This window comes from Lonchura striata, chromosome 19 (assembly GCF_050655825.1).
Source record: "Lonchura striata isolate lonStrDom1 chromosome 19, ASM5065582v1, whole genome shotgun sequence".
Taxonomy (NCBI): Eukaryota; Metazoa; Chordata; class Aves; order Passeriformes; family Estrildidae; genus Lonchura; species Lonchura striata.
In genome coordinates, this window is record NC_140721.1 from 7,288,611 (window position 1) to 7,311,080 (window position 22,470).

At 44.9% G+C, this 22,470-nt stretch overlaps 1 protein-coding gene across 8 annotated transcripts in view; it reads right to left on the reverse strand.

The window, feature by feature from the left end:
- COL26A1 (collagen type XXVI alpha 1 chain) overlaps positions 1 to 22,470 on the reverse strand; it is a 169,028-nt gene that overhangs the window by 118,647 nt on the left and 27,911 nt on the right. For 6 of the 8 annotated variants that reach the window (XM_085557091.1, XM_085557089.1, XM_085557088.1 and 3 more), the window contains exon 3: positions 16,290 to 16,393. In XM_085557091.1, coding sequence (XP_085413217.1) covers positions 16,290 to 16,393 — 104 coding nt within the window. The remainder of the gene's footprint in view (positions 1 to 16,289; positions 16,394 to 22,470) is intronic. The other 2 variants (XM_085557092.1, XM_085557090.1) reach the window with 1 other exon arrangement.

Sequence of the window (22,470 nt, forward strand, 5' to 3'; positions counted from 1 at the left end):
TGCTCTCAAGAGGACACACAGATGGCAAACCAGGTGTCTGGGGACAGCAAGGTGCTTCTCAGGTAAGAGGTATCAGATGTGGACCTGGCAGCAAAATCCACAGTAGGCTTCCACACAGAGAAATTCTAGATGGCAGTTTGTTCTAATGGAGACGACTGAGAAAAAGCTTACTAAGAGAACTTGAGACCAAACACCAGTAAAAATGGAAGAATGTTCTTGCCAAATTCCTTCACTTGAGAATTGTGTAATTAGGCCAGGAAAAGCACAACAGAATACACTACGGAGAATAGCCCTGCACTGGCTTGCTAACCCAACAGGCCTCCTCCACTCCAAAACCTGCCCCTCACTGCAGCTACCTGGAGGTTTAGATTACACCAGGTGCTAAGCCAACCATTCCCATCTCATGTGGAAATTCAGCCCAGGCCGGAACCAAAGAGAGTGAGTTCTCCTGGGAATTCTGCTTTTAACCCCTCTGTGTTCTCAGAGGCGTGTCCACCTTCAATTGTTCAATATCCAAATTGACCTCTTCCTTCCGGAAAAATTCTTTTTCCGTGTCAAACCACGATACCCTGTCAGCAGGGGAACCCTCCCCATGCAGCAGTGGAGTTCTGCCTACGTCCCTGGTGGTGGGCAGGACACTGATGTGCACGTGCTGCTCACAGATGTGCACGTGCTGCTCACTGATGTTCATGTGCTGCTCACAGATGTTCATGTGCTGCCCATTGATGTTCACATGCTGCTCACGGATGTGCACGTGCTGCTCACGGATATTCATGTGCTGCCCATTGATGTTCATGTGCTGCCCACTGATGTTCATGTGCTGCTCACGGATGTTCATGTGCTGCCCATTGATGTTCACATGCTGCTCACGGATGTGCACGTGCTGCTCACGGATGTTCATGTGCTGCCCATTGATGTTCATGTGCTGCCCACTGATGTTCATGTGCTGCCCACTGATGTTCATGTGCTGCTCACGGATGTTCATGTGCTGCTCACTGATGTGCACGTGCTGTTCCCCAGCACCTGTGACAGCCACCCCTCCTCCTCTGAGCCTGCAGGACTCGAGTCCCCAGGTGTGCGACCCATCAGCTGTGCCCACCATTCCCCTCAGGGCTGCAGCAGTGACTCCAGACAGAAATCCAGCTCACACAACCACAGGGATGAGGCTGCTGTAAATGGGCTCCAACTTCCCCTGAAATGTAAGGCCCATGCAGCCTCACTAGGATGTTGCCAAAACTCCACATTCTGAGTATTTGGAAAATCAGGCACCTGGGCACTACAGCAGAGTTCTCTTTCCCCTACTAACCCATAAAACAAAGCTACCCAAAATAGCAAGCCAAATTTTGGAAAGGTTGCTGTACATCACCCCTTGTGTGACCTTGCCTGAGTCATGACTGGACCCAAGAGTCTTCTTCTCCAGCTCTGGACTTGAAGTAGATGGCTACACAGCTTCCCTTGAGACCCAGCGAGGCAGAAATAGGAAATGAAATGGAGAACAGGGAGGAAATTCCATCTCCCAACACAAAAAATTAAGAGGCAGTCACAGAATTCTCCTGGTAAGAGGTAAAGAAATACGTATGCAAGAGTGAAGGCTAGAGACACAGAAATATCTTGTTAAATTTTTACAGTTTAACCACTGAACAAGCTACTTTCTCTCCATAATTTATACCTGAATTGTGTGTCTAGACATGACATCATTTTAAGGTATGCCTTGTGTTCTGTGGTAAGTTTACAATAACCAGAACTTATAATTGCTGTGGTTCAGGTCAGCAAAGGCGGAAAAAATATTCCAAGCCCCTTCTAAGCAGCTGTTCTTGGTAATGGCTTTAGTCTGTTGTTTTCTGTCAAGGAGACAAGGCCTAGCAAATGCTAAAAGCCAACACTGAACCAACTCCCCTTCCTACAAGTGACGAATACCACAGATAATCTTCCATCCTCAGTCAGCTTTATTTGGTATGGTTCATATTAAAAGAGTGAGGAATAGCCAGATAAGCGAGGGCAATAAAAACATCTACTGTGCCTGTGGAGATTGATGGCTACAGGCACCCAGATCCTGCTATTTGCCCATTATCCAAATGTTCTGTGGGGCTCAGGTGGGATCACAGCAAATCCCAGCATATTCTCACTACTGAGGCAGAAATCCCAAAGCTATGAAATCTGGAACCCCAGTGTGGTTAACGTGCACCAGCCTCTCTTACTGGAGGAATGAACCCTGCTGTGATAAGAGCTGCTGGCCAAGTGACTTTAATCACATGAGGAGCTGCAATCACTGCCTTGGAGAACATGGCCTGAAGCATCCTATTGCATCAATGAAGTGGAATTTAGTCATTGGAATGAGGGAGAAGGCTGTGCAATTTGAACACTAAATGATGTTTGTGGGATTTGGGGTTGGTCTGTTTGCACGGGCAAGCTGGATACCCCAGGAGCAGGAGCTGGGAGCAGAACACTCAGGAAGTTGCTTCAGGGAACATCAAAAAGCAGCAAAGCCAGAGAAGCACCCATGCTGTTCTCTCTACAGCTCCTGAAAGGTGGCTGTGCTCAGGTGGGGTTGGGCTTTTTCTCCAGGCAGCACTGACAGAACCAGAGCACACAGCCTCAAGCTGCACCAAGGGAAATATAGGTTGGATATAAGAAAAAGTTTTTCACAGAAAGAGTGATAAAGTTCTGGAATGGCTGCCCGGGGAGATGGTGGAGTCCCCATCCCTGGGTGTGTTTAACAAAGCCTGGATGTGGCACTGGGTGCCAGGGTTGAGTTGAGGTGCTGGGGCTGGGTTGGACTCCATGATCTTGAAGGTCTCTTCCAACCCAGTGATTCTGTGAATTCTTTGAATCCAAAGCAACTCCAAGATCCTAAAGAGAAACCTGGATCTGCAGTTGCATTGGATGGAACTCAGCCCACAGCATGCATCTCAAAAGGCACAGGTATGTCACACACAGGGAAATTGTTTTCAAAAACAGTCCCTACAACAATCACCTAGTCCAAGTGCTAGCTGTCTTTTTTGACAGGAGCATTAATGTTGCTGGAAAGAAATACACATGAAGGTTACACACACTGCTCCTTCCTGGTATCTCAGCGGGCAGACAAACAGCAGCCAAAATAAGGTCAAAGACAACAGGCAGAAGCCCTAAGTAGTAGTTACTGACAGTGAAGTAAGCAAACTTCTAAGTCAAAAGGTAACATCATAACTACTGCTGACATCTAGAAGGCAAGAAAGACTTTCCAAAATCCAGCTTTCTGCAACAGCCTGGAAATACTCAGAAGAGAGAGGATATGACAACCACTGTCCCTTTTTGTCCATGTCCCACAAGTGATCCAATCCAGACCACACAAGTCTCACAGTTGCAAGAATGTGAGTGGTAGAATCAACAGATTGATGTGTTTTGAAATAAAATCACCTTCCCTTTCTATACAGGTTCCACAGTTTTGTTATATAAACATCAATGGTCTAACTCTCCTCTGTCATCTGTAGTAATCAGAAAAATCTTGATGATTGTTTCTTAGCTCTTCCAAAACCCTCTCAGAAACTGGGAACCATTTCAGCTAACAGCAAATGGGAGAGAGCCTATACTACTGCACCAGCAGAGGTTGATTATTGCACCCAAACTGAAGTTAGCTTCTATTCAGCTGGTTAATGCAGACCCAGCTCTAGCTCAGCCCTGCCTGCTCCAATCCACATGGATGGGACATCAAGCTGCACAGGGATTTGTGCCAGAATAGGGGATTTAACACACATTTCAAATTAGCTGCACACCTGGACCACCAAATCTGGATCACTGTTGTAGAGCAGAGTTTCTGCAGAGCTACAGGATGATTCCCAGGGAGCTGTTCAGGGCCATGGGGAGAGCTGGGGAGCAAAGGAAAACCATGACAGATGCTGGCAAGGACTGCCCCGACATGGCTGGTGCCCAGGAGCAGTGGTGAAAAGGAGAAGTGCCCAGTGCTGTTCAGTGCCAAAGCAAAAGCAGCCCTGAGATAACCATTTCTCAATGGATCCCCTGGGAGGAAACACATTCCTGCCCAAATGGTGCAGCTGACCCATTACATCCTCTGTCCCAACCTGGGTGTACATTAGGGCCTACAGCTGGCTCATAATGAAAGTCTGAAGTCATCAGAGCTGTTCTGGCTTCAGTCCTTGTTAAAGATGTTGAACATCAGCCCAGGTTTGGTCAAAAGGTTACACAGGTTTTCAAATTGTTCCAGCTTGCAGTGACCAAGGGTTGATTTAGGGTTTGCTGTCACAGCATATTCACATTTACTGTTCTACAAGCTGCCATAAAAAGCCAGGTGAAGATCAGAGTTTGTGCTGATTTGAGATATAAATAAGGTACAAAACAATGTGGATAGGAAAAAGGATACCCATTTACTCTGGGATCATCCCAATTTCAAGGAGAAAGGACTGATAAATAATCAGCTTTTGATCTACTTCAGGAAAACCATCCTCTCTTACTCCTGACCACTTCAAATGTGTTTAAGGCATGGAATTTACTTTTGCTGTCTCTTCTGCATCATTCAGCGAAGACCAAAGCTTAACAGCTGAACCTGTAGCAGAACACAGATTCCAGGGTGAAGATTTATATTCTAGTGTGTACAACATTCACATTTGTTCAGGTATAGGAGACCAGAAAAAAAAAAAAGTGTCCACTAGGCATTAATGGAACCATGTAAATGCTCATTCACTTTCCCCATGAAGGGTGTGAGGGATCTGGTTACACTACTCTGTAAGGAGCTTACAGTTTTATGGTTGGTATTCCAACTACCACTGCTGGTTCCCTAAAATAAGGGCAGAGCAAGAATGACCCCTTTGTACAGACACATCACACTGTGGATGAAGGAGTTCATTGCAAGGAGCATGGACTGTTTTCCTGGGTAGCTAATAGAGAACTGCACCTTGCTGTGAGTGCTAATATTAAGACAAAAGCAAGAATCTTCAAGTTTAGGTTAAACATAAACCAATACTCATCCTCTGCATCCCACCCAGACAGACCAGATGCAATAGAAATAAAGCTGCTTATTTATGTTCCCAAAAGGACCAGAGAGTGCACAGCACAAGGACAGTGCTCAAGGCATCTCTGGCAGATCACACTGCGAGATGTGTTTAGCAGATCACACAACTGGAGAATGCTTGAAAAGACACTGTTTGCTTAATCACTTGAGGCTAAGCTAGAAAAGATCAAACAAGCCAAGTTTAGGAGTAGCTTGCTCCCCTCCTTGAATGGGCTGTAACTTTTTACAGTGCAGAGCCCTGCAGCAACACAGCAGAGCCATCCCTACACAAATACTCTGAGCCACAAGGGCTTAACAAGTCTTCACACCAGTAAAGAGAAAACCAGAACCTTTGTTACTTAGCACAGGCCTCTGCCACTGAGACTAAAACACTGGCTGACAACAGCAACAGGTTTCTATCTCCATCCAAATTGGCCGCTGAAGAACTAATTAACCAAGATACTCCACAGTTTCTGTCGGTGTCTCAGGAGTGCCACAGCACTTTCTACAGCTCATGCTGCAGGAAACTCTCTTTCCAGAGCAAGACCTGACACCTTCAACAGAAAGCTCTAGTGCTTGATCTAGGGAGACACATTTGACAGTCACTGGCAAGCAGGACATAGTCTAATTAAAGCCCATCTGCCATGGGTGTCCCTCAAGGTTTTTAGAATGAAGGACCACCTAGCAATGAACACAGGCCCTGCACTTCCCACAGTGGATACACGCCAAAACTTCTTTAGAATTTCTGCTACAAAAGTCATTATGTGCACACAAATGAAACATCAAACTGAATCCTGACTTGGTCTGGCTTCTTCTCTTTTAGGCTTGAGTGTATTTCATTTACAGGAAAATAAGAAAATGCAGTTTTTTCATTTCTTACCTCCACAACCAGGTAAAGGCTACAACATCTTCTAGCCCCAGATTTCTTTAATGCTTCTGACTTTATTAGAATTGCTGCCCAAATTACTTTCAGTTACCTCTCTGTTACCTTAATGCCCTTCTCTTGGATCTGCCCGCAGGGGAGGCATCAGCCATACCTGGCACTGCCTGGCTAAAAGAGCAGCAATAAAAGGCCCAAGCATTATTAGCCTTTGAGTCCTCGTTTGATGGGATTAGCAACCAGAAAACCACAAATGCTGCAAGAATTTTCCTGTCGAGAACGAACACATGTGAGATGTGGTTGCATCTGTAGCATGACCCTGCTGTTGCCTCTCTTTTATGCTGCACCCATTGCTGTGCATCTTGAAACATCTGTGCCTTCCCAGTGACTGATTACCCAGAGACACGCAACAGAGCTCGGTATCTGTGCGAGGCCGGGGACTGAACCCTGAGTTTATTACAGAACAGAGCTGGAGGGAGCTGCTTGCCAGAGATCCAAACTCTAGCCAACAAGTCCCTCCAGGCTCACTTGGAAAGGTCTTGTAACCTCGCTGCTGTATGCCTGCTGGGTTCAAAATGAAATGCAAACTTGCATGTTACTTGTGGATTTGAATGCACTATCCAAGGAGACACAAATCAGGAGCCCGAACAAGAAGCATATGTTACGAGTCCAGAATAAAGTTTATCAGTCCTTAATGAACTTCATGATAGGGGATTTGCACAGAACCATTCCTCTGGTGTCTTTCTTGCTTTGGTGGTTGAGGGGCCTGGTACAACTTGGTTGAATGGTGATGTTTGACTCGCATTTTGGTGAAGACTTTTATTAAATGTTGTTTGAAATCTGATGGCACATAAAAGCAAAGTCCATTTCTCCAGTAAGTTTTTTTCCCAGCCTTAATTTAGTTAAGAATGGTAAAGTTGCTAAAGAACCATCCAACAAGATTTCTTGACAAGATTGCAGTGACAATCAGGATTATCTTGCAGTGATACATTCATAGGAAATATTTAATCAGTTCCTATCTTTCTGTAATCACATGCATGTCAACATTAGAATAACTCTATACCTAATTCTTGTCCAGTTTCTGAAAACCATGAGTTAGCCTAAATGACCAGCAGGCATGGTATATTTAGAATAGCTTGTTTGTGCTGATGCTAGTTTCAGCTGTGTATAACACACACCTACTGACTCCTCCAAAGTTAAGCAGTCTAATTATTTAACTCTATAACATATTTACACAGCATCTGCCATGAAAGGCACATTCCTTTCCGAGGCAAACACTTTCCTTCACAGATGCAACACATCCCTTGCCTTCACAGATGCAACACATCCCTTTACAGCATTTAAGGTCCTGGGGCTCAGATGTGCAGCACAATTAGGACTGGCTTTCACATGAGTTTAGCAGTAAAAAGGCTGAAGTTCCAATCAATGCTGAAAGTTGACCTCTCTGAGAACCACCAGCACAAACACATGCAGGTACCACAGTCCATGGAAGTTTTACTTGTTGTGTGTTAAACAGTGCCATGGATTATTTAGTAGTAAATGTTACACCTGGTCAGAGTATCTGTAGTATCAAACTCCACCATGGCATCTTTCCTCCTGACTTTAGAGCAACACTTGATTCTGACATCTTCCATAAACTCCATTCCCACCCCTGGGATCCCACTACCTTCAGAATCTCTTATTTAAATCTGTGCATTTAATTATCCCTGCCTTTGTGGCTGTCCTTGATCAAATCTCACTTCATGGATTCTTGCCCCACTCTACAATTCAATCAAGATTTAACAGCATTTTAATCCTAGGCTACCACATATTCCCAGTACTGCCCAGCCTCCAACACACACAGATTCGATTAGGGAGGGCTCTCCATTCCTTACACTAACTTGGAAATGGAATAACAAGCCATGCTGGGTTGAGCACAGTCCTTGCTACAATTCCATTTTCCACCTCTGCCCAAACAGGCACAGTCTGAACCCTCACTAATGACAGCACAGAGGTTTTTGTTAGTGAGCTGTGTGTTTTGCAGTTGCATACTTCTGTAGCTTCCCAAATGGAGCTGTACTAACTTTGCTGCCTTTGTCCTTCTAAGGGGCTCACATAGAGAAGACAACATTGAAGTGCATGGAACATGCTTTTGACTAGCACTTCATTTTAAATTGAAATTAAACTCTGCCAGAAATTTGGACACTTTTGGTACCCCGTTTGATAATAAGGAATGGATAAGAATGAAGTCTAGGATTCAGCAACACAGGAATTCAATGCTTACCTCCCGGTTTCAGCTTGAAGTCTACAAAACATGAAACCAACCTCAAACTTCTCTGGAAAATCCACCTTTGTTCCTACCCCTGGGCTTGCAATCCCAATTCTACCTGGATCCCAGTTCCTTGCAATCCTATTTCCACATAGCAAAGCGTCCCAGGGTTTTTGTAATGGGGATTCAGGTACCTAGTAAATCTCTTCTTCCTGAAGAAAGTTTGTGTGGATGAGGCTTACCCTGCTCACATCCTGCCCTTGCATAAACCCTCCTTGTGTTGATGTTTTTGAGCAGCCCACAACTGGAATTAGTTACCACAGAAAACACAAGTGTTACTGTACCAATCACATTAACTTGTTCAATGAAAAACCTACATAAGAAAAGGAGGAAAAGGCAAGGATCCCTAAGATATAAATAGGAATGTGTCCATCTGCTTCACCCCCAAATCCTGGCTCCTGTTCAGCTTGCTACCAACTGCACCACCCCATGTACTCTGTGGCTTCCTTCAACCTCTCCCCTTCATCTCACATCCCCTCAGACAGATCCTGCCACTCACACATGCAAAAAGCTTGCACTGTTAGCAGCTTGGCTTAAACTTATTTTAAAAAGGTACTTTTTTGCACGAGTACCTTGGCCTGTCCATCTGCTCTCTGTGGAAAGCTGGTGATGAAGTCTGCTGTGTTCAGGACCTTCCTTTATTCTCATGTCTTTAAATCTCAGGAGTACAAGATATTTCTCTATCACTCACACAAAGTGACAACAAAGTTATTTGATCAGTTCTGCACATGTGTCTTAGAACTTGTGTAGTGTCAAGTATGTTCTTGTCTCTTCCCCAGTATTTGACAATACAGAAATAAGAGATGGCAGCAGGATTCTGAACACAGAGTCATGCCTGGGTGAAAGTCCTGAAAACCTGGAACTTTGTCCCTCATCTTTCCCTTATCCTCCCCAACATTCACATCTGCTCAAGTCTCCCCTGCTTCTAGAGTCAGATATCAAAGATAACTAAAAGTAAATAAATTACTGCATCAAAAAGAAATGGCACTCTGCAAATCAGGCCACTCAAGTATTCTCCTGCAAGAAATTCACTAAGTTCTTCCTCAAGGAGCCATCCCATTCAGCACTGTTTGACAGCAACATTAAATCCACACATTTCATAACTAAGCCCTTGAAAAGTGATGGGGAGGGAGCTGTAATTTCGTAAGTGCTCAAAAATTAAACACAAAACAGCTGGTTAAGTGGGTAATAGCCTTGCAAAGTGAGTGAAAGAGACTCCTCATTGCCACCCCTTCCAACTGTGGAATTTCCTATCAAAGGCCTAAACCTCATTTCCTAATCCTGATTAAAGAAAAAACAAGTTAGTGCAACAGCAAGGAAACTGGGAAGCAGCATCAGCAGGTGGGTTTAATTCTTCTTCCATTATTATCTCTAATTCACTAGAAAAGCATCAAACCAATCATTGGCCAGCAATTAGAAACTATTCTTCTCATTTAGCTCTTCCCTATGCAAATGGGAGTGTACACTCGAAAAAGTACTAACTTCTGGTATAAACACAGCTCCACCCTTTCCCCACCACCTCCAAGGGAATGGCTGTGGAAAAGAGACAGGGTGGAGTTTTTTGGGAGAATGTTTTTCCTGACTACATTTGCAGGATCCACAGCATAACATGTCACATGTCCCTTTTTCCAGAGGACACTACCCTGACAGCAACTCCCAATGGCTCTAACAATGAGAGACTCACAGAGGGGAAAAAAACCAACTCCCTTCTAACAGCCTCAAGGAAATAAAATTTCATCATTGTGAGGATGAATGGGAAATAAGTGATAATTTGGGGGAAAACAAGAGCTCTGAAGGAACAGCTACATGAGAAAGTAGCTTGCTAAAAGCTCAGGGCTGAAGGAGGCAGTAAGGATTATGGAAGAAAATGTCAAGAGGTTGGATGGGCACTTCAGAGCCCACACCTCCCAAGTTCTATTCTAGAGTATTTCAGGAGCTCCCTTGAGTGCAAAACTTTCAGTATCTAATTAATCTACCACTAGAGAAGACTCTGAGATTATACAAATCTAAAACAAGCACAGAATGGTTTGGGTAGGAAGGGACCTTCAAGTTCATCTCATTCCACCCCTGCCATGGGCAGGGACACCCTCCACCAGCCCAGGTTGCTCCAAGCCCTGTCCAGCCCTACCCAAGGGAAGATTATGCTCACTCCTGATTAGAAATAAAGAAAATTCATAGGAAAGTCATTCACTATAAGCAGGTGGGTCCTTCACTTGTGAATTAGGACATACACAGCAAAAAAGCATCCCATGTGTTTGGGAAAGCCAATAGCTTATGAAAATACAAAAGATTCTCTACATGCCACAGTAATTTGATGAGAGCTAAAAAATTTAGGACAGTGTAATGGTACAGAATACAGCTTTCCCACTTACGTTAAGATAACATCTGCAGATATTTAGCGCTCCAGCTATTTTGACATTAGGTGCTCAATAAAATTCTCCCTATTCAGATTAGAAATGTCCAAAAAATGAAACTACTCAGATGCTGGAATGCAGTGTCAAAATATTTGGAAATCTAACAGGGATTTTTTTTTTTTTTTAATCTTTGTATTGAAAAGGAAGATGAACATTTAGAAATTGTTCAAGTAGTCACAGAATGCTGATGCCAGAAAGTGCTCTCAGCAGGCTGTGGATACTTCCAAGAGTGACCACACGCTCCAGGAACTCCTCAGAAAATTTATCAATTTGATCGGGGGTGACACACGTTATGGCTGAAGCCAGAGGTTGCTGAGTGGTCAGCATGGTGATGGGAGCAGACGAGTGGGTGACACATTGTAGGGTGGTTTGGGAAACTTCTGGTGGCTCTTGTATTGAAGAGGCCACCAGAAGCACAAGCAGGAGGTGGGACACTGGAGCAGCAGGAGGTGAATCCTATGGAAGAAAACACTGGGGTAGGTACTGTCCAACACCTGGGACCTACATCACAAACATCAGTGCTCAGGAAGCCACTTCCACATGTCAGCAATTCCATCACAGTGATTCACATGTTTTGACATTTTTTCATGAAATATTTTGAAGGTAGATTTACAGAGGTAGTTACCACATTTCACCTCCTACTTTAAAAACTATAATTAATTCACATTCCACTTAATAGTCTATAACATGTGTTCACATAATTCACTTACTGTATCTAACAAACAAACTTTGGCATGAAAAGATATTTTCAGAAAAATTTGCTGTGTGGAATCAAATGTTGTACTTGGTTTCAAAGGTCTCCAATGAGAGCCAAATCCCACATTTCCCTAAAGGAATTACTGAACCAGTCTCTGGTAGAGTACTACATCCCTGTTAGATCCAAACTTGAAGGGAAGGAACCTCAGCCTGTCATGTTTGCAGCACAGGACCGCCCAGCCAGTCAGAGGGCACTGAAAACCACCCTGGGGGGAATTTCACTGCTCACATGGAAGTTTTTGTTTCATGACCCCAGCTGGACTCAGCTTCAGATAGCAAACATCACTGAACCAGGACTGAACAGGAGCAGGCACTGCAATGGCTCTGACTCCCACTGCTTTCTCTTACACTTCCTCAGTTTCTAAGGGAAGATGTAAAAGCTCAATGGCAGCAGAAAGCTCTGCTGAGGAAGGAACTGAGGGACTCGAGAAAAGGAGAACACCCAAGCTCAACTCCTGGAGGGAATTGCTGTGATACTACAGGAAATGTTACTTCATAATCTCTGAGTTGCATTTTCACATCATGGACAGTTCTGTCTTTTAATGGTTCATGGGGAAGAAGGACAAGGCTTGGAGAAGTGAGGTCCCATTAACACCACTTTGAATTCCCTTCCCTTCAGAGCACTTCAATTGGCTTTCAAATTTTCAGGTCTCTTGTTTTGATGTCCTTTCTCACAGTATCATCAAATTTTGTCTCGTAATTGTATTTGCTCATTTAAGATTTTCCTGGCAGTGTTGTTCTGCATCTTTCCTCCTGGGACCAAGAAATTTTGTAAACCAGCAGTAAAAATGCAAAGGGTTTTTGCACTCATGCCAAGATGAAAGTCTTCATTTTCTGCTTTGAAAACTGCAAACACATGGGAATCTTAAGAGGTTTAAAAAATATCAGGATGACAAGAAAGATGCAAACAATAGTTATTAGAAGTAGATCAGAATATTCCAATAACTGAAATGAGGAGGGGGAGACATTAAAAAAATATATTAAAAAAAAAAGGAAGTTATCCAATTAAACCATTACTTGAACAAGGCTGCTCAAATTTCCTGTCTTACTTGCATTCTTAGGAAAGAAAAAGTAAGCTTGGCACCACAATAGCATCATTTTAGAGGTGCTGAGGTTACTCTGGGAGCTGTTTCTTGCCCAAACAGCTAAGCTGTCTACCATCAATCTGCTTCTGGGGTAAATAGGATACTGGCTACTGTCCCAAACTCAAGCAGTACAAACAAACAAGGAAGAAAGCTATACTATATTTGTAAAGTAAAATAAGACCTTGCCTGGCTGGAGAGCTCCAGGGCAGTGCTGAGCCCCTGAACTTGCTGGGGACACTTCTCCTCTCCCAAGAGGTTGCACTTGCCTTTGAACTTTCAGCCATATAGGAAAAAAAGGCTGAGTTGAAATGTCAGCATCATCTTGGATTCAAATCAATCAGCTTGATGCATGATTGCAACGGCTAAACCACTTCACCCCTGCACTGCCCTCATCCATATGTTCTTTATATCAGCAGTCAGCAGACTGGGTGGCTCAGTGCATTCATTTCCTGTCCTGGGCTTGGGCTCCACTTTAAACAAAACAAAAACCCCCTGAAACTGGAAAATAAAAGTTAGTATCTAGTGACAGTTATATTCACCAGGCCGCTTTGCATCAAGTCTTTTTCTTCATCCAAGGAAGTTGCAAGAAACCCTTTGGGAAGGCCTGGTACAACTGGTGATTTTTGACTATCAACTCAATGAGAAGGTCAGTTCTACAAAACCAGTGAAGGAACTGGAGATCTTTCAAATAATGATGTACCTTGGATTGAGTAGAAAGCAAGGAAAGAAAAGGAAGAAAGCCCCAGGCAGTGTCAGCTTGAAAAAGGAAACAGGTTGGAAATTTAGCTCAGTTAATTAATGGCCCACTGAGAACAAAATCTCCATCCACCTCTAGAGTTTCCTCCAGACAGTGCTGCTGGTTATCAGTTTCAATGCAGGAATTAGATTCCCAGGATAATTTAAATCCAAAATTGTGCAGCTTTCAGTATTAATGTAGATGCCTGTCAGCTGGTGACACTGAAGTGGTGACTGTCTCAAGGTAAACTTACACTGAGGATGGATTTAATTGCATTTAACAGCTTGCTCTAGCAGAGGGGAGTTTTCCCACTGAAGGTGTGTTACAGCAAACCAGTCTCATCAGGAGTTTGTCATACTTTGGGGCTAGACACCCCCACTGAGCTGCTGCTTTTGCAAAAAAAAAAAGCTGACCTGTCATTTGGGAGACCACAACAAGTTATAGTATCAGAAATAGCTGCAGCCTCTGAATGGCTTCAAATTCTTTGACTTCTTTCCCTGGTTCACCCTCTCCCTGTCCTGTCTTCCCTCATAAAATGCTAAAAGAAATAAATTTTAAAAGGGCAAGGAAGGCTTGATGTAAAGGACAGCTAGTAAAAATAATCTATCCTCCAGATATGCTACAGTGGTTCCCCCAAAGACACTGCTCCAGAACAGCACAAAAAAGGAGCAAGTATTAACTCTGCTCACTGTGGGTTAAAGAAGGAATCAATAGACCTTACAGGCAGATTTATATCATCAGGATGCAAAGAGCACCATCAGCCATGCCCCTGCACACACAGCTCCCAGAACTCTTCTGTGTGCTTCATCAATCCATGCTCTGCTGACTTAATTCATCCCACTGAGGGAAACACACCCTGACTGTTCCAAGACCCATTGGGAAGGGAAGAGTTTCCCTTCAGTCTCTGGAACCAGGAGATGTTGCATGGAAGCTCAGAGCCACTGCAGCTGCCAGAGGATGGGAGGATTTGCAACACAGCAAGAAAGCAAGTTCAAAATAATGCAGGTCCAGGCTGCCTCCAGTCATACCTACCTGACATCAACTTCTAAAGCACCAGCTGCACATACAAATGAAATGAAATATTGAGGAGGAATCTAACTACCAAAGAAAAATGAAAGCATTTCGAGGTTCTGCCCTGCTAATTCACTGTGGCTTCATCACTTCACTGTTTTTGTTTTGCTTCAGTTTAGTTTTCTGTTTCCTTTTGTCTGCTGTTTCCAGGAAGAACTCACACAGTTAAGCATCCCACTCGCTCAGAGGAACCAAGCTTGCAGTAGGGGAGAGCACAGAAAGGAAAGAGTACAAAAGTGCCAAAAACCCTAAAACAGCCTATTTTTAGCTTTTTTTACTTTGATTTCCAAGTGACACTAACATTAAGAATTAACATAAGGAGTAAGTAAATATTTCCATTTTAAAATTGACAGCTTGAAGGGCCATGCAGACCACTATCACCAGTATTTACACTAAAAACTAAGTGGCCCAACCCTGCTGCACTAGAAAGGGATCTTTTTTTCCCCCCTCTTTCATTCAAGGATATGGGACTGTCAGTAGCACCAGATGTTTTAAGGAGAGGGAAAAAAAAGGTAAAAAGAATCTCACACATGAAAGTCAGGGTTTACTACTGGCTTTCTTCTCACACTCCACAGACCATATCCAAGCCCAAAAGAACAGTTCCACCTTGAAAAGTAACTGTATAAAATTGTCACCTCGTTGCACAGACCTGCTCCTGTGAGAGCGCTGCGGCTTTCTCAAACAAGCTCACGTTGGCTTTTTATTTCCACTGAACTCTGCTGAGACAGATCTGGCACTGCAGGGGGGAGCTGGAATCTCTCCTTTGCACCTCTAAGCTGCAATAATTCACACCTTCCCAAACCTACAGGCACGAACAGGCTGCACACAGGGGCTCCTCAGGTCACCAGGCACATCCTCAGCTCCGCCACCATCCTCAGCTCCCCTTTCCGTGCAGGGACAGCTGAAAACTCAAGCTGCACAAAGCAGCTTCTCTCTCAGGCTCACTTCTTTTAGTGTTATGTTAAAATGTAAAGCTCTCTCCTGCAGACTGCAACTTTGGGTAGTTTTGCCACTTCATAAGAGTCTTCTGGAGCTTCTGGGCAGCTATTGTTTCCTCAGCAGCCTGGAGCCAGCTGCTGTCTGCAGCCATCACTCTTTGGGACTGTAATGAGACAACTTCCTAGTCACAGATTTGCCTGAATTGTGTGATTGGTATTAAGATGTCACAGCACAAAGAAAATGAGCACAAACAGCACTCAGAGATGTTGGACACCCAATAACCCTTCAGCAGCCAGAGACAGGCTGTGTTGACCTGATGCAAGTGAACAGAAAACTCCAGGCTCAGTTTCTCCCATTCATAAGCTGCGAACTCCCAAGTCAGGTTCAGCAGATGCCTTAATGCCTAAACCTGATACTCAGTGGAGAAGCAGAACTTGTTTCAAATCCCCAGAAGTGACAGTTAAAGTAGAAAATGTTTGGAAGGAAAATGTAAAACATGCCTTATTGTGATAAAAAAATGAATATACTTTTCCTTCTGCTCTGGAAAGAGCCCAGTGTTTTCCTCTGAGTGGAGAGAACTGTGCACACACACTGTGCAACATGAATGTTACACCAGTAAGTCAAGGAGCAGGTAGAAAGGGGAACCAAAGGTATTGATTCAAAGCTCTCTGGGAGCATACATTATTTATGTCCAGATCTTACAGGCATAAAATGCTCAGAAGCAGTTTCCAGGGACCAGCTTTTCTTGGATACAGCAACTGATGGTGACAACAGGGACAGGGACAAGATAACACACGAAAAGGAGAAAGCACATTTTCTGAACACACCAGGGATGTCAAGAATGAGCACATCTCTAAACAGGTCATCCCTGATTCCCTTTTCTTTATTTCTTTCCCCCTCCCTGTTCAGGCCTGTTTTCAGGCATTCAGAATTATCTGTTTTCCAAGACCACCTTTCAGAGCTCGTGTATGATGTTCAGATAAAAATGGGGAAGGGAGCAGGTGATTTGTTCCTGTGTTTAAGAGTTTTAGGGCATATTAAGGAACAAACCCCAGCTCAAGGCAGCCAGTCCATCCTTGCTGCTCCATAAGGACAGAGGCATTGCTGATTACTCACCCTCCTCACAGTTGCTCCCTGTGAAGCCAGGACAGCACCTCCACTCCAGCGTGGTCACAGTTCTGTAGGACATTTTGTACGTGGGCCTGATGAGAGTCCTGTAACTAACACAAACAAGGAGTCAGCAGAATACAGTGACCTGCTCCAACAGTGCTGCTGCTAATCATAGCACATCTTCCCACCTGGATATATCCCAGAGCACCCAAACCCAGCCAAACCCAGCTACAGAAAAAGGAGTGACACAAAATATCAGCAAGGATTTATTAGAGCATGGATGTGATTTAACAGCTTTCATTTTCCTCCTTAAGCCCTCATGGCTCTTCCCCACACCTCTCCTGCTGCAGGTACCACCAGCAGCTGTGTGGAGATCTCACCACTGCAAAGCCCTGCAAGTAGCAGAGATGATGACTTGTTTCCCACACTCTCCCTTCATGTGGGCTTCTGTGACATTGAACAGAGGCTGACAATAGCCTTTCCTCACTCAGCAGTAATAGTTTCTCATGTCCCAGGTGCCTTCCCTTTCCCCACCACTCAGACCTGGGATGTACCAACACACCAACATGACAACTACATCAGGGACCTTCATGGAGCCTTTTCCCAGCTACCTGGCCCTGCCTCAGTTCTCCCCCATCTGAAATAGAGTCACACTCTTCTGGACCACAGCCAAGGTTCTGCAGGACAGGTTTGGGAGCTCTGTGAGCAGCACAGCATCCCCAGGGTCCCAGTTACAGCGCGGGCACTGCCATGCCCCTCTAAGAACTGGAGGGTGACCTGCAGACACAGCAGGGCTGTGCAAGGCACCAGTGATTCTGAAGTCAACATAAAACAGACAGCTGCATAAGTGACAGTTTCTCCTTTAAAACAGCAGCTCGTCAAAGCTGGCAACTCAGAGTTTTCCCTGTATACAGCCAAACAAGTCATTGCTGCTATTCATGAAGCTAAAAGCAAACACAGAAGTTGTACTCTGCAAGCTCCCCTCTAAATTCCTACCCTTACTTAACAGCCAAAAGAATTTGGCACACACAGGGAGAGTCTGAAGCTTTGGGATTACAGTGTTGCAGGCTGCAGTTTATGCTTGTCTCTTCAAGCCAGGCAGACACGAGCCCTGAGCACCCTGTCCCTGGGGAAGAGGCTCCTCCTGCTGAGAGCCAGAGGAGACAGAGACAGCCCCAGCTCAGCTGGGCACAGGGGGAAACGGAGCTGGAGCTTGCATGAATCTCATCCAAAACTGCTCAAAGGGAGGCAGGTGTACACCCAGGACAGCACTGCAGTGGCTGGTAGCTATTCCAAAGAGCAGTAACAAAGGCTTGCCAGGAGAGGCTGCCCATGTGTGCCTTGGAAAGAAGGGAGCAGCTCGTGGTTAGCAGAATCTTTGTGAAGCTGATTTCTCAGGAAGCTGTTTGCTGATGATTTGTGCCAGCTGCCAACCACAGAAGCTAAGTTCTCCTATAGCCACTGGAGAGGGTGGGCTGCACAAGCTCCCCCTGAGCACGGGGCTGCCTGCCCTGGGAACCGCCTCGCCCAGAGACAGAAGAGCAGCACTGTCTCCTGAGAACAGGATGTCCTCACCCCTGGAGCTGCCAAAAAGCACACCAGCCACTGCTAATGCCCACAGCTGTGATCCAGGCACTTGTCTGGTATGGGCTGCACAGAGCCAGCTCATCCCACCTATTTCTGTGCTCTTGCATCCAGTGGTGTTCAGGTGTCCACAGTCATGTGAGTTTGAGGACTTGGAGCACACTGATGTAGGCAGACCTTCAGTGCTCTTTCACAGAGGACCTAAGGCACAAAGACTGTGTCTTGCTGAGGGTCTCTCAGAATAGCTCTGGCAAAGCCCAGGAATTGAACCCAGGTCTCCCAACTCCCAATCCTGGCCTTGGACTCCAGACACATTTCCACACGTAAGCCCCAAAGCATCAGTCAGAAGTTCATGACTTTGTCACTAACACCACAGCTGGATTTGACCTTCAGATGAAAGTCTCCAGCCTTGTTACCAGTGTCCAGAGCCAGCGTGTCTCCAACCACACCGTGATTTTAAAACCATGTTTCTGCCAACACCAAGATGTTAAAACTCTTTCAAACTTCATTATGAAGTGTGGAGAGTGGCTTGAGCCAGACTGGAATTTTGGCAGCAGTTCTGTGTCGGGGAAGTAGCTCTAGTTTAATCCTCAAATGAGGGAGGACTTCTCAGGGCATGACAAGCGTGGAGCTCAGCTGTCACAGTCTACCACCCACCCTGAATTCCCTGGCAGTGTCCTGATGTGTGCAGCTCTGTTCAGCATCGTGCTCTCAGGCATCTGAAGTGGGCCCAGCCTGCAAGCCCAAGTTGTTCTGAAGTTGCTCTGTCCTTCATAGCATCATTTTTCCTCAATTTTGTGACATGGCACCAATTTTGTGACCTATGGCATCACATCATGCAGATTTATGATTGCTATTCCAGGAGGGGAGCAGAGAAAGCACCTTTAGTGAAGCATTACCACCACTTGACACTTGTAGTGTTGCAACTGAAAGAAATGAAAAAAAAATATATGGAAAAGGAGAATGAAGGAGGATACCTGTTAAAGATCAGAAGCCCCGCAATGAAAATATGTGGAAAACACAAGGGGCAGAAAAAAGGATTGGTAGCAAAATAGGGAAGCTTTTCCCTTGGATGTCCCTCAAGCCACAAACACTGGTGCAGGAATCTGCCAAAGCAGAGGGGAAGAAGTTTGGAGGAGTCACAAGCTTGCACTGCTCTGCTCCTCAGGGAGCCAAAGGATGTGCTCAGCATATAGCTCCCTTCAGCAGGAGAGCTCCAAACACTTAATGGAGGAGCAAATTACCAGGGTCTGCCACTGCAAGAGTCAGGAGTCATTTCCAGGGATTTTGCTGAGGCTTCACAACAAGATCTCAGAGAGTGGGGCAGCTCCCAGGGAAGAGCCCAGAAAGTTCAAGCAGCAGCCACTGCTGCTCCTAGACCAGAGCCAACACGTGGCTGTCCTTGGAGCTGCCTGATCCCTGTAGGATGAGCTACACGAGCTTGTCCACATGCAATTGTTATTTGGGAAATAGCATCTCCTGCTTGTGGCTCTAAGTGACTGCCAAGGAAGTGGAAATTTGGGGAAGGAGCATGAGCTGACTGATGAACTGATTTGGGAGTACAAAACTCTGAGTACTGGAGAGGTCAGGACACACCAAGGGATGGCAGCCAGCAAGTCTCACTCCTCAGCACACAAGGACGTGTCCCCCTTGTTTTCAAGGAAGTGTCACTGAACACAACAGGCAGACATGACACAAGAAAGTGGAAGAGTGTCACATTCCTGGATCAAAGCCTCAAAAATCAGGTCAAAAGAGACAGGGTGATCTCTGCCATGACCCAAGCAGGAAAGCCTGTCACACACAGGAAATACCTTCACCCTTTCTGGATTTCCCCTGCCCTTTGTCACTCACAAACAAAGCTGTTTGTGCACAAAGACCACAGAGAAGGAAGGCGTGAAACTCCTTTCCACATCACATGAGAAGGTTTTGTTACTGTGATTCACTCAGCCATTGCATTTTGTGCCCAAGGAGACCTCAGTGACCCTCAGAGGCTTCTATTGATTTTTATTCAAGCCCCAGGTTGAAAGTTTCACCATCACTTACTGATGGGTTTCAGGATCACAAGATGAATGAACTTGCCTTTTTGACTGGCAAAGAATCTGGTTTGCCTACTTCTCTCATGGCACTGAAGTCAGGTAACAACCCAGTGGATCCAACCCCATCCATGTAACTGCCATATTCTTCCAGGGACCCCATCTTCATTCCAACAAGTGCATCAATAGGCATTCAGGACAAAGCTTGTGGTAATTCCTCTAACTCTTGGTCCCAATGCCCTGATTTACAGTCATGCCAAAACCCTGCAACTCCCCACAGAATATCAGAGTGTTCTGAATTCAGATTTCAGATCCATCAAGTTTGAAATCAGATTTCAAATCCATCAAGTTAAGTAATTATATCTCAAAGCACTTGGAAAGAAGGGAGTTTAAGAGCTCAGAGAAGCTACCAAATATATATATTTGGTTCCCAACACAACCACGCCCACACAGACCACATAACCATCCTCTCAAAGCCTACCAGACACTGCTTACCCCAGGCAACTCCTCTGTGTGACACAGACAAGACAATTTCACCTCAAACCAGTGCGACAGCTGATGCAGGGACAAGAAGCACCTTTGCCATCACATTTGCACTCACAGGCATGGCAGAGACCATCACTGTGAATCAGAGCTGTGCTCCTTTTGCCTGCAGCCCCAGCTCTTCCAGCTTCTCTGCCACAAGCACAGTAGTTCCCCAGGGAACAACATAACCAGAGGAGTTCCAAATATGCTCCTGCAGACACCAGATTAAAAAAAAAATTGCCAACCTGCAGCTGCAGGAGTGTTGGAGCTCATTGTGTCATCTTCCTTTGCCAATGGGGAGGAAGAAGACTTTGTTTAGCTCTGAACACATCTGGTTCAAACAACTCAGCAAAAGACGAAACCCAGGAAACAAACTTATCTACCTGCCATGCCCTGCTGTCCACAGCAATTCTTGACAGTTTCTCAGTCCCAAGAAAAAAGGCCAAGGACACAGAGACAGATGTTTCTATGCCACCACAAACTAATCATCAGCTCCTGCCTTTATTAACAATCAGATGTCAGTGCTGTTGCAGAGAAGCACTGCAGCAGGGAGGAGGAGTGCTGAGAGAATGTCTGAGCAAGATCAAAAGGCCTCAGTCAGCAGCCTGAGCACAACCCCTGGAACAGGTGACCCTCCACCTGTGCCCAGCCAGCACCACACAGCCATTGTTCAAAGCTGAGAATGCCCCTTTGTGCTACAGCTCTGATCCTACACACCCAGAGCCTCTGTCTGTCCTGTTGTAGGAGCACTGTTCATCCTGCTTTTATATCCCATGTGTGCTTCAGAGAGCAGATGCCTTTTTCCAAGCACATTTCTCTCCAAGATGTGGAGTTGTAAGGGAATTAAACACATAAAAGAGTTTATGTGTAACAGGATTTCAAATAGCAATCCTAATGCACTGGAATAAGCTCTGGGATTTATTATTTAATTGACTGGAAAGCAAGAAAGAGAGAAGGATTTCCCTGTGGCATTACTGGTTCTGAAACTGAGGGGAAACATCATCTACAGGCCAATCTCCTGGGTGACAGATCCCCAACTTCTCCTACTGACCCTGTAGCAACAGAGTTTTCAAAAGCACAGAAGACCAAATTGGATGAGCCTGCAGAATTCCTTCTTTGTTATTCTACAAACTAGCTTGTAAAATCCCTCCGGGAGCGGTAATGTGTTCAATTTAAATGAAAAGAAGAAGGAAAAAAAAAAGAAAATAAGAGAAAACCCAGCATTCAAAAACACCAAACAAGAATGATCCATGCAAGATGTGTAGCCTGCTTACATGAAATGCAGAGTATTTGTGATAAGCCAAACCAGCTACAATACTGAAATAAAAAATCAGGCAGTGACAGGCAGCTGGAAAGGGCATCACAGCCCAGATTTGCTGTGTTGTAAGGACACTCTTCCTGCCATCTCTCCCATCTCTGAGTGAAGTTTAAAGCCAACAGATGAATAACTTAATGTTGGAGTTTCAGTGACTCTAAACAAAGTAAGAGATCAGGTAAACCCATCCCTGTACAAGCCAGATGTGGGTTTCCTGGAAAATCTTCAGTCTCTGAAGGCAGAAAATGCTGCAGAGACAGGAGACTTAAAAGCTAAAGTGAGACAGCTCTGTGACCATAGAGTACAGCAAAACATAGTAAAAACTCACACAGCCTTGCTGGGAACATTCATGGTCAAGACTGGGACAAGTAGGAGAGGAGCTGGAATATTCCACCACAAATGAAGAACATTTCCAGAGATGAGATGGGGATTTTCCAGAGATGAGATGGGGATTTTCAAGGCAACAACAGTTTGAAGCAGAAAGTGTTTGTCTTGTGAAGGCTATAATAGCACATGATCAACAAGGCCACTCATCCCATCCATTTACCTCCCAAGACACTACTTTACTGGCCACAACAATCATACACAAATATTCTAATCAAAAGTAGGCTGATTTTGGCCAACTAGAGTATAGCAAGAAGCTGCCCTATTGTGTCATAAAACACAGTAAGACCAAAGCAGCACTGTTTTCATCTTACAGGTGAGGTAGCAATGCTGGCCTGAAGGCACA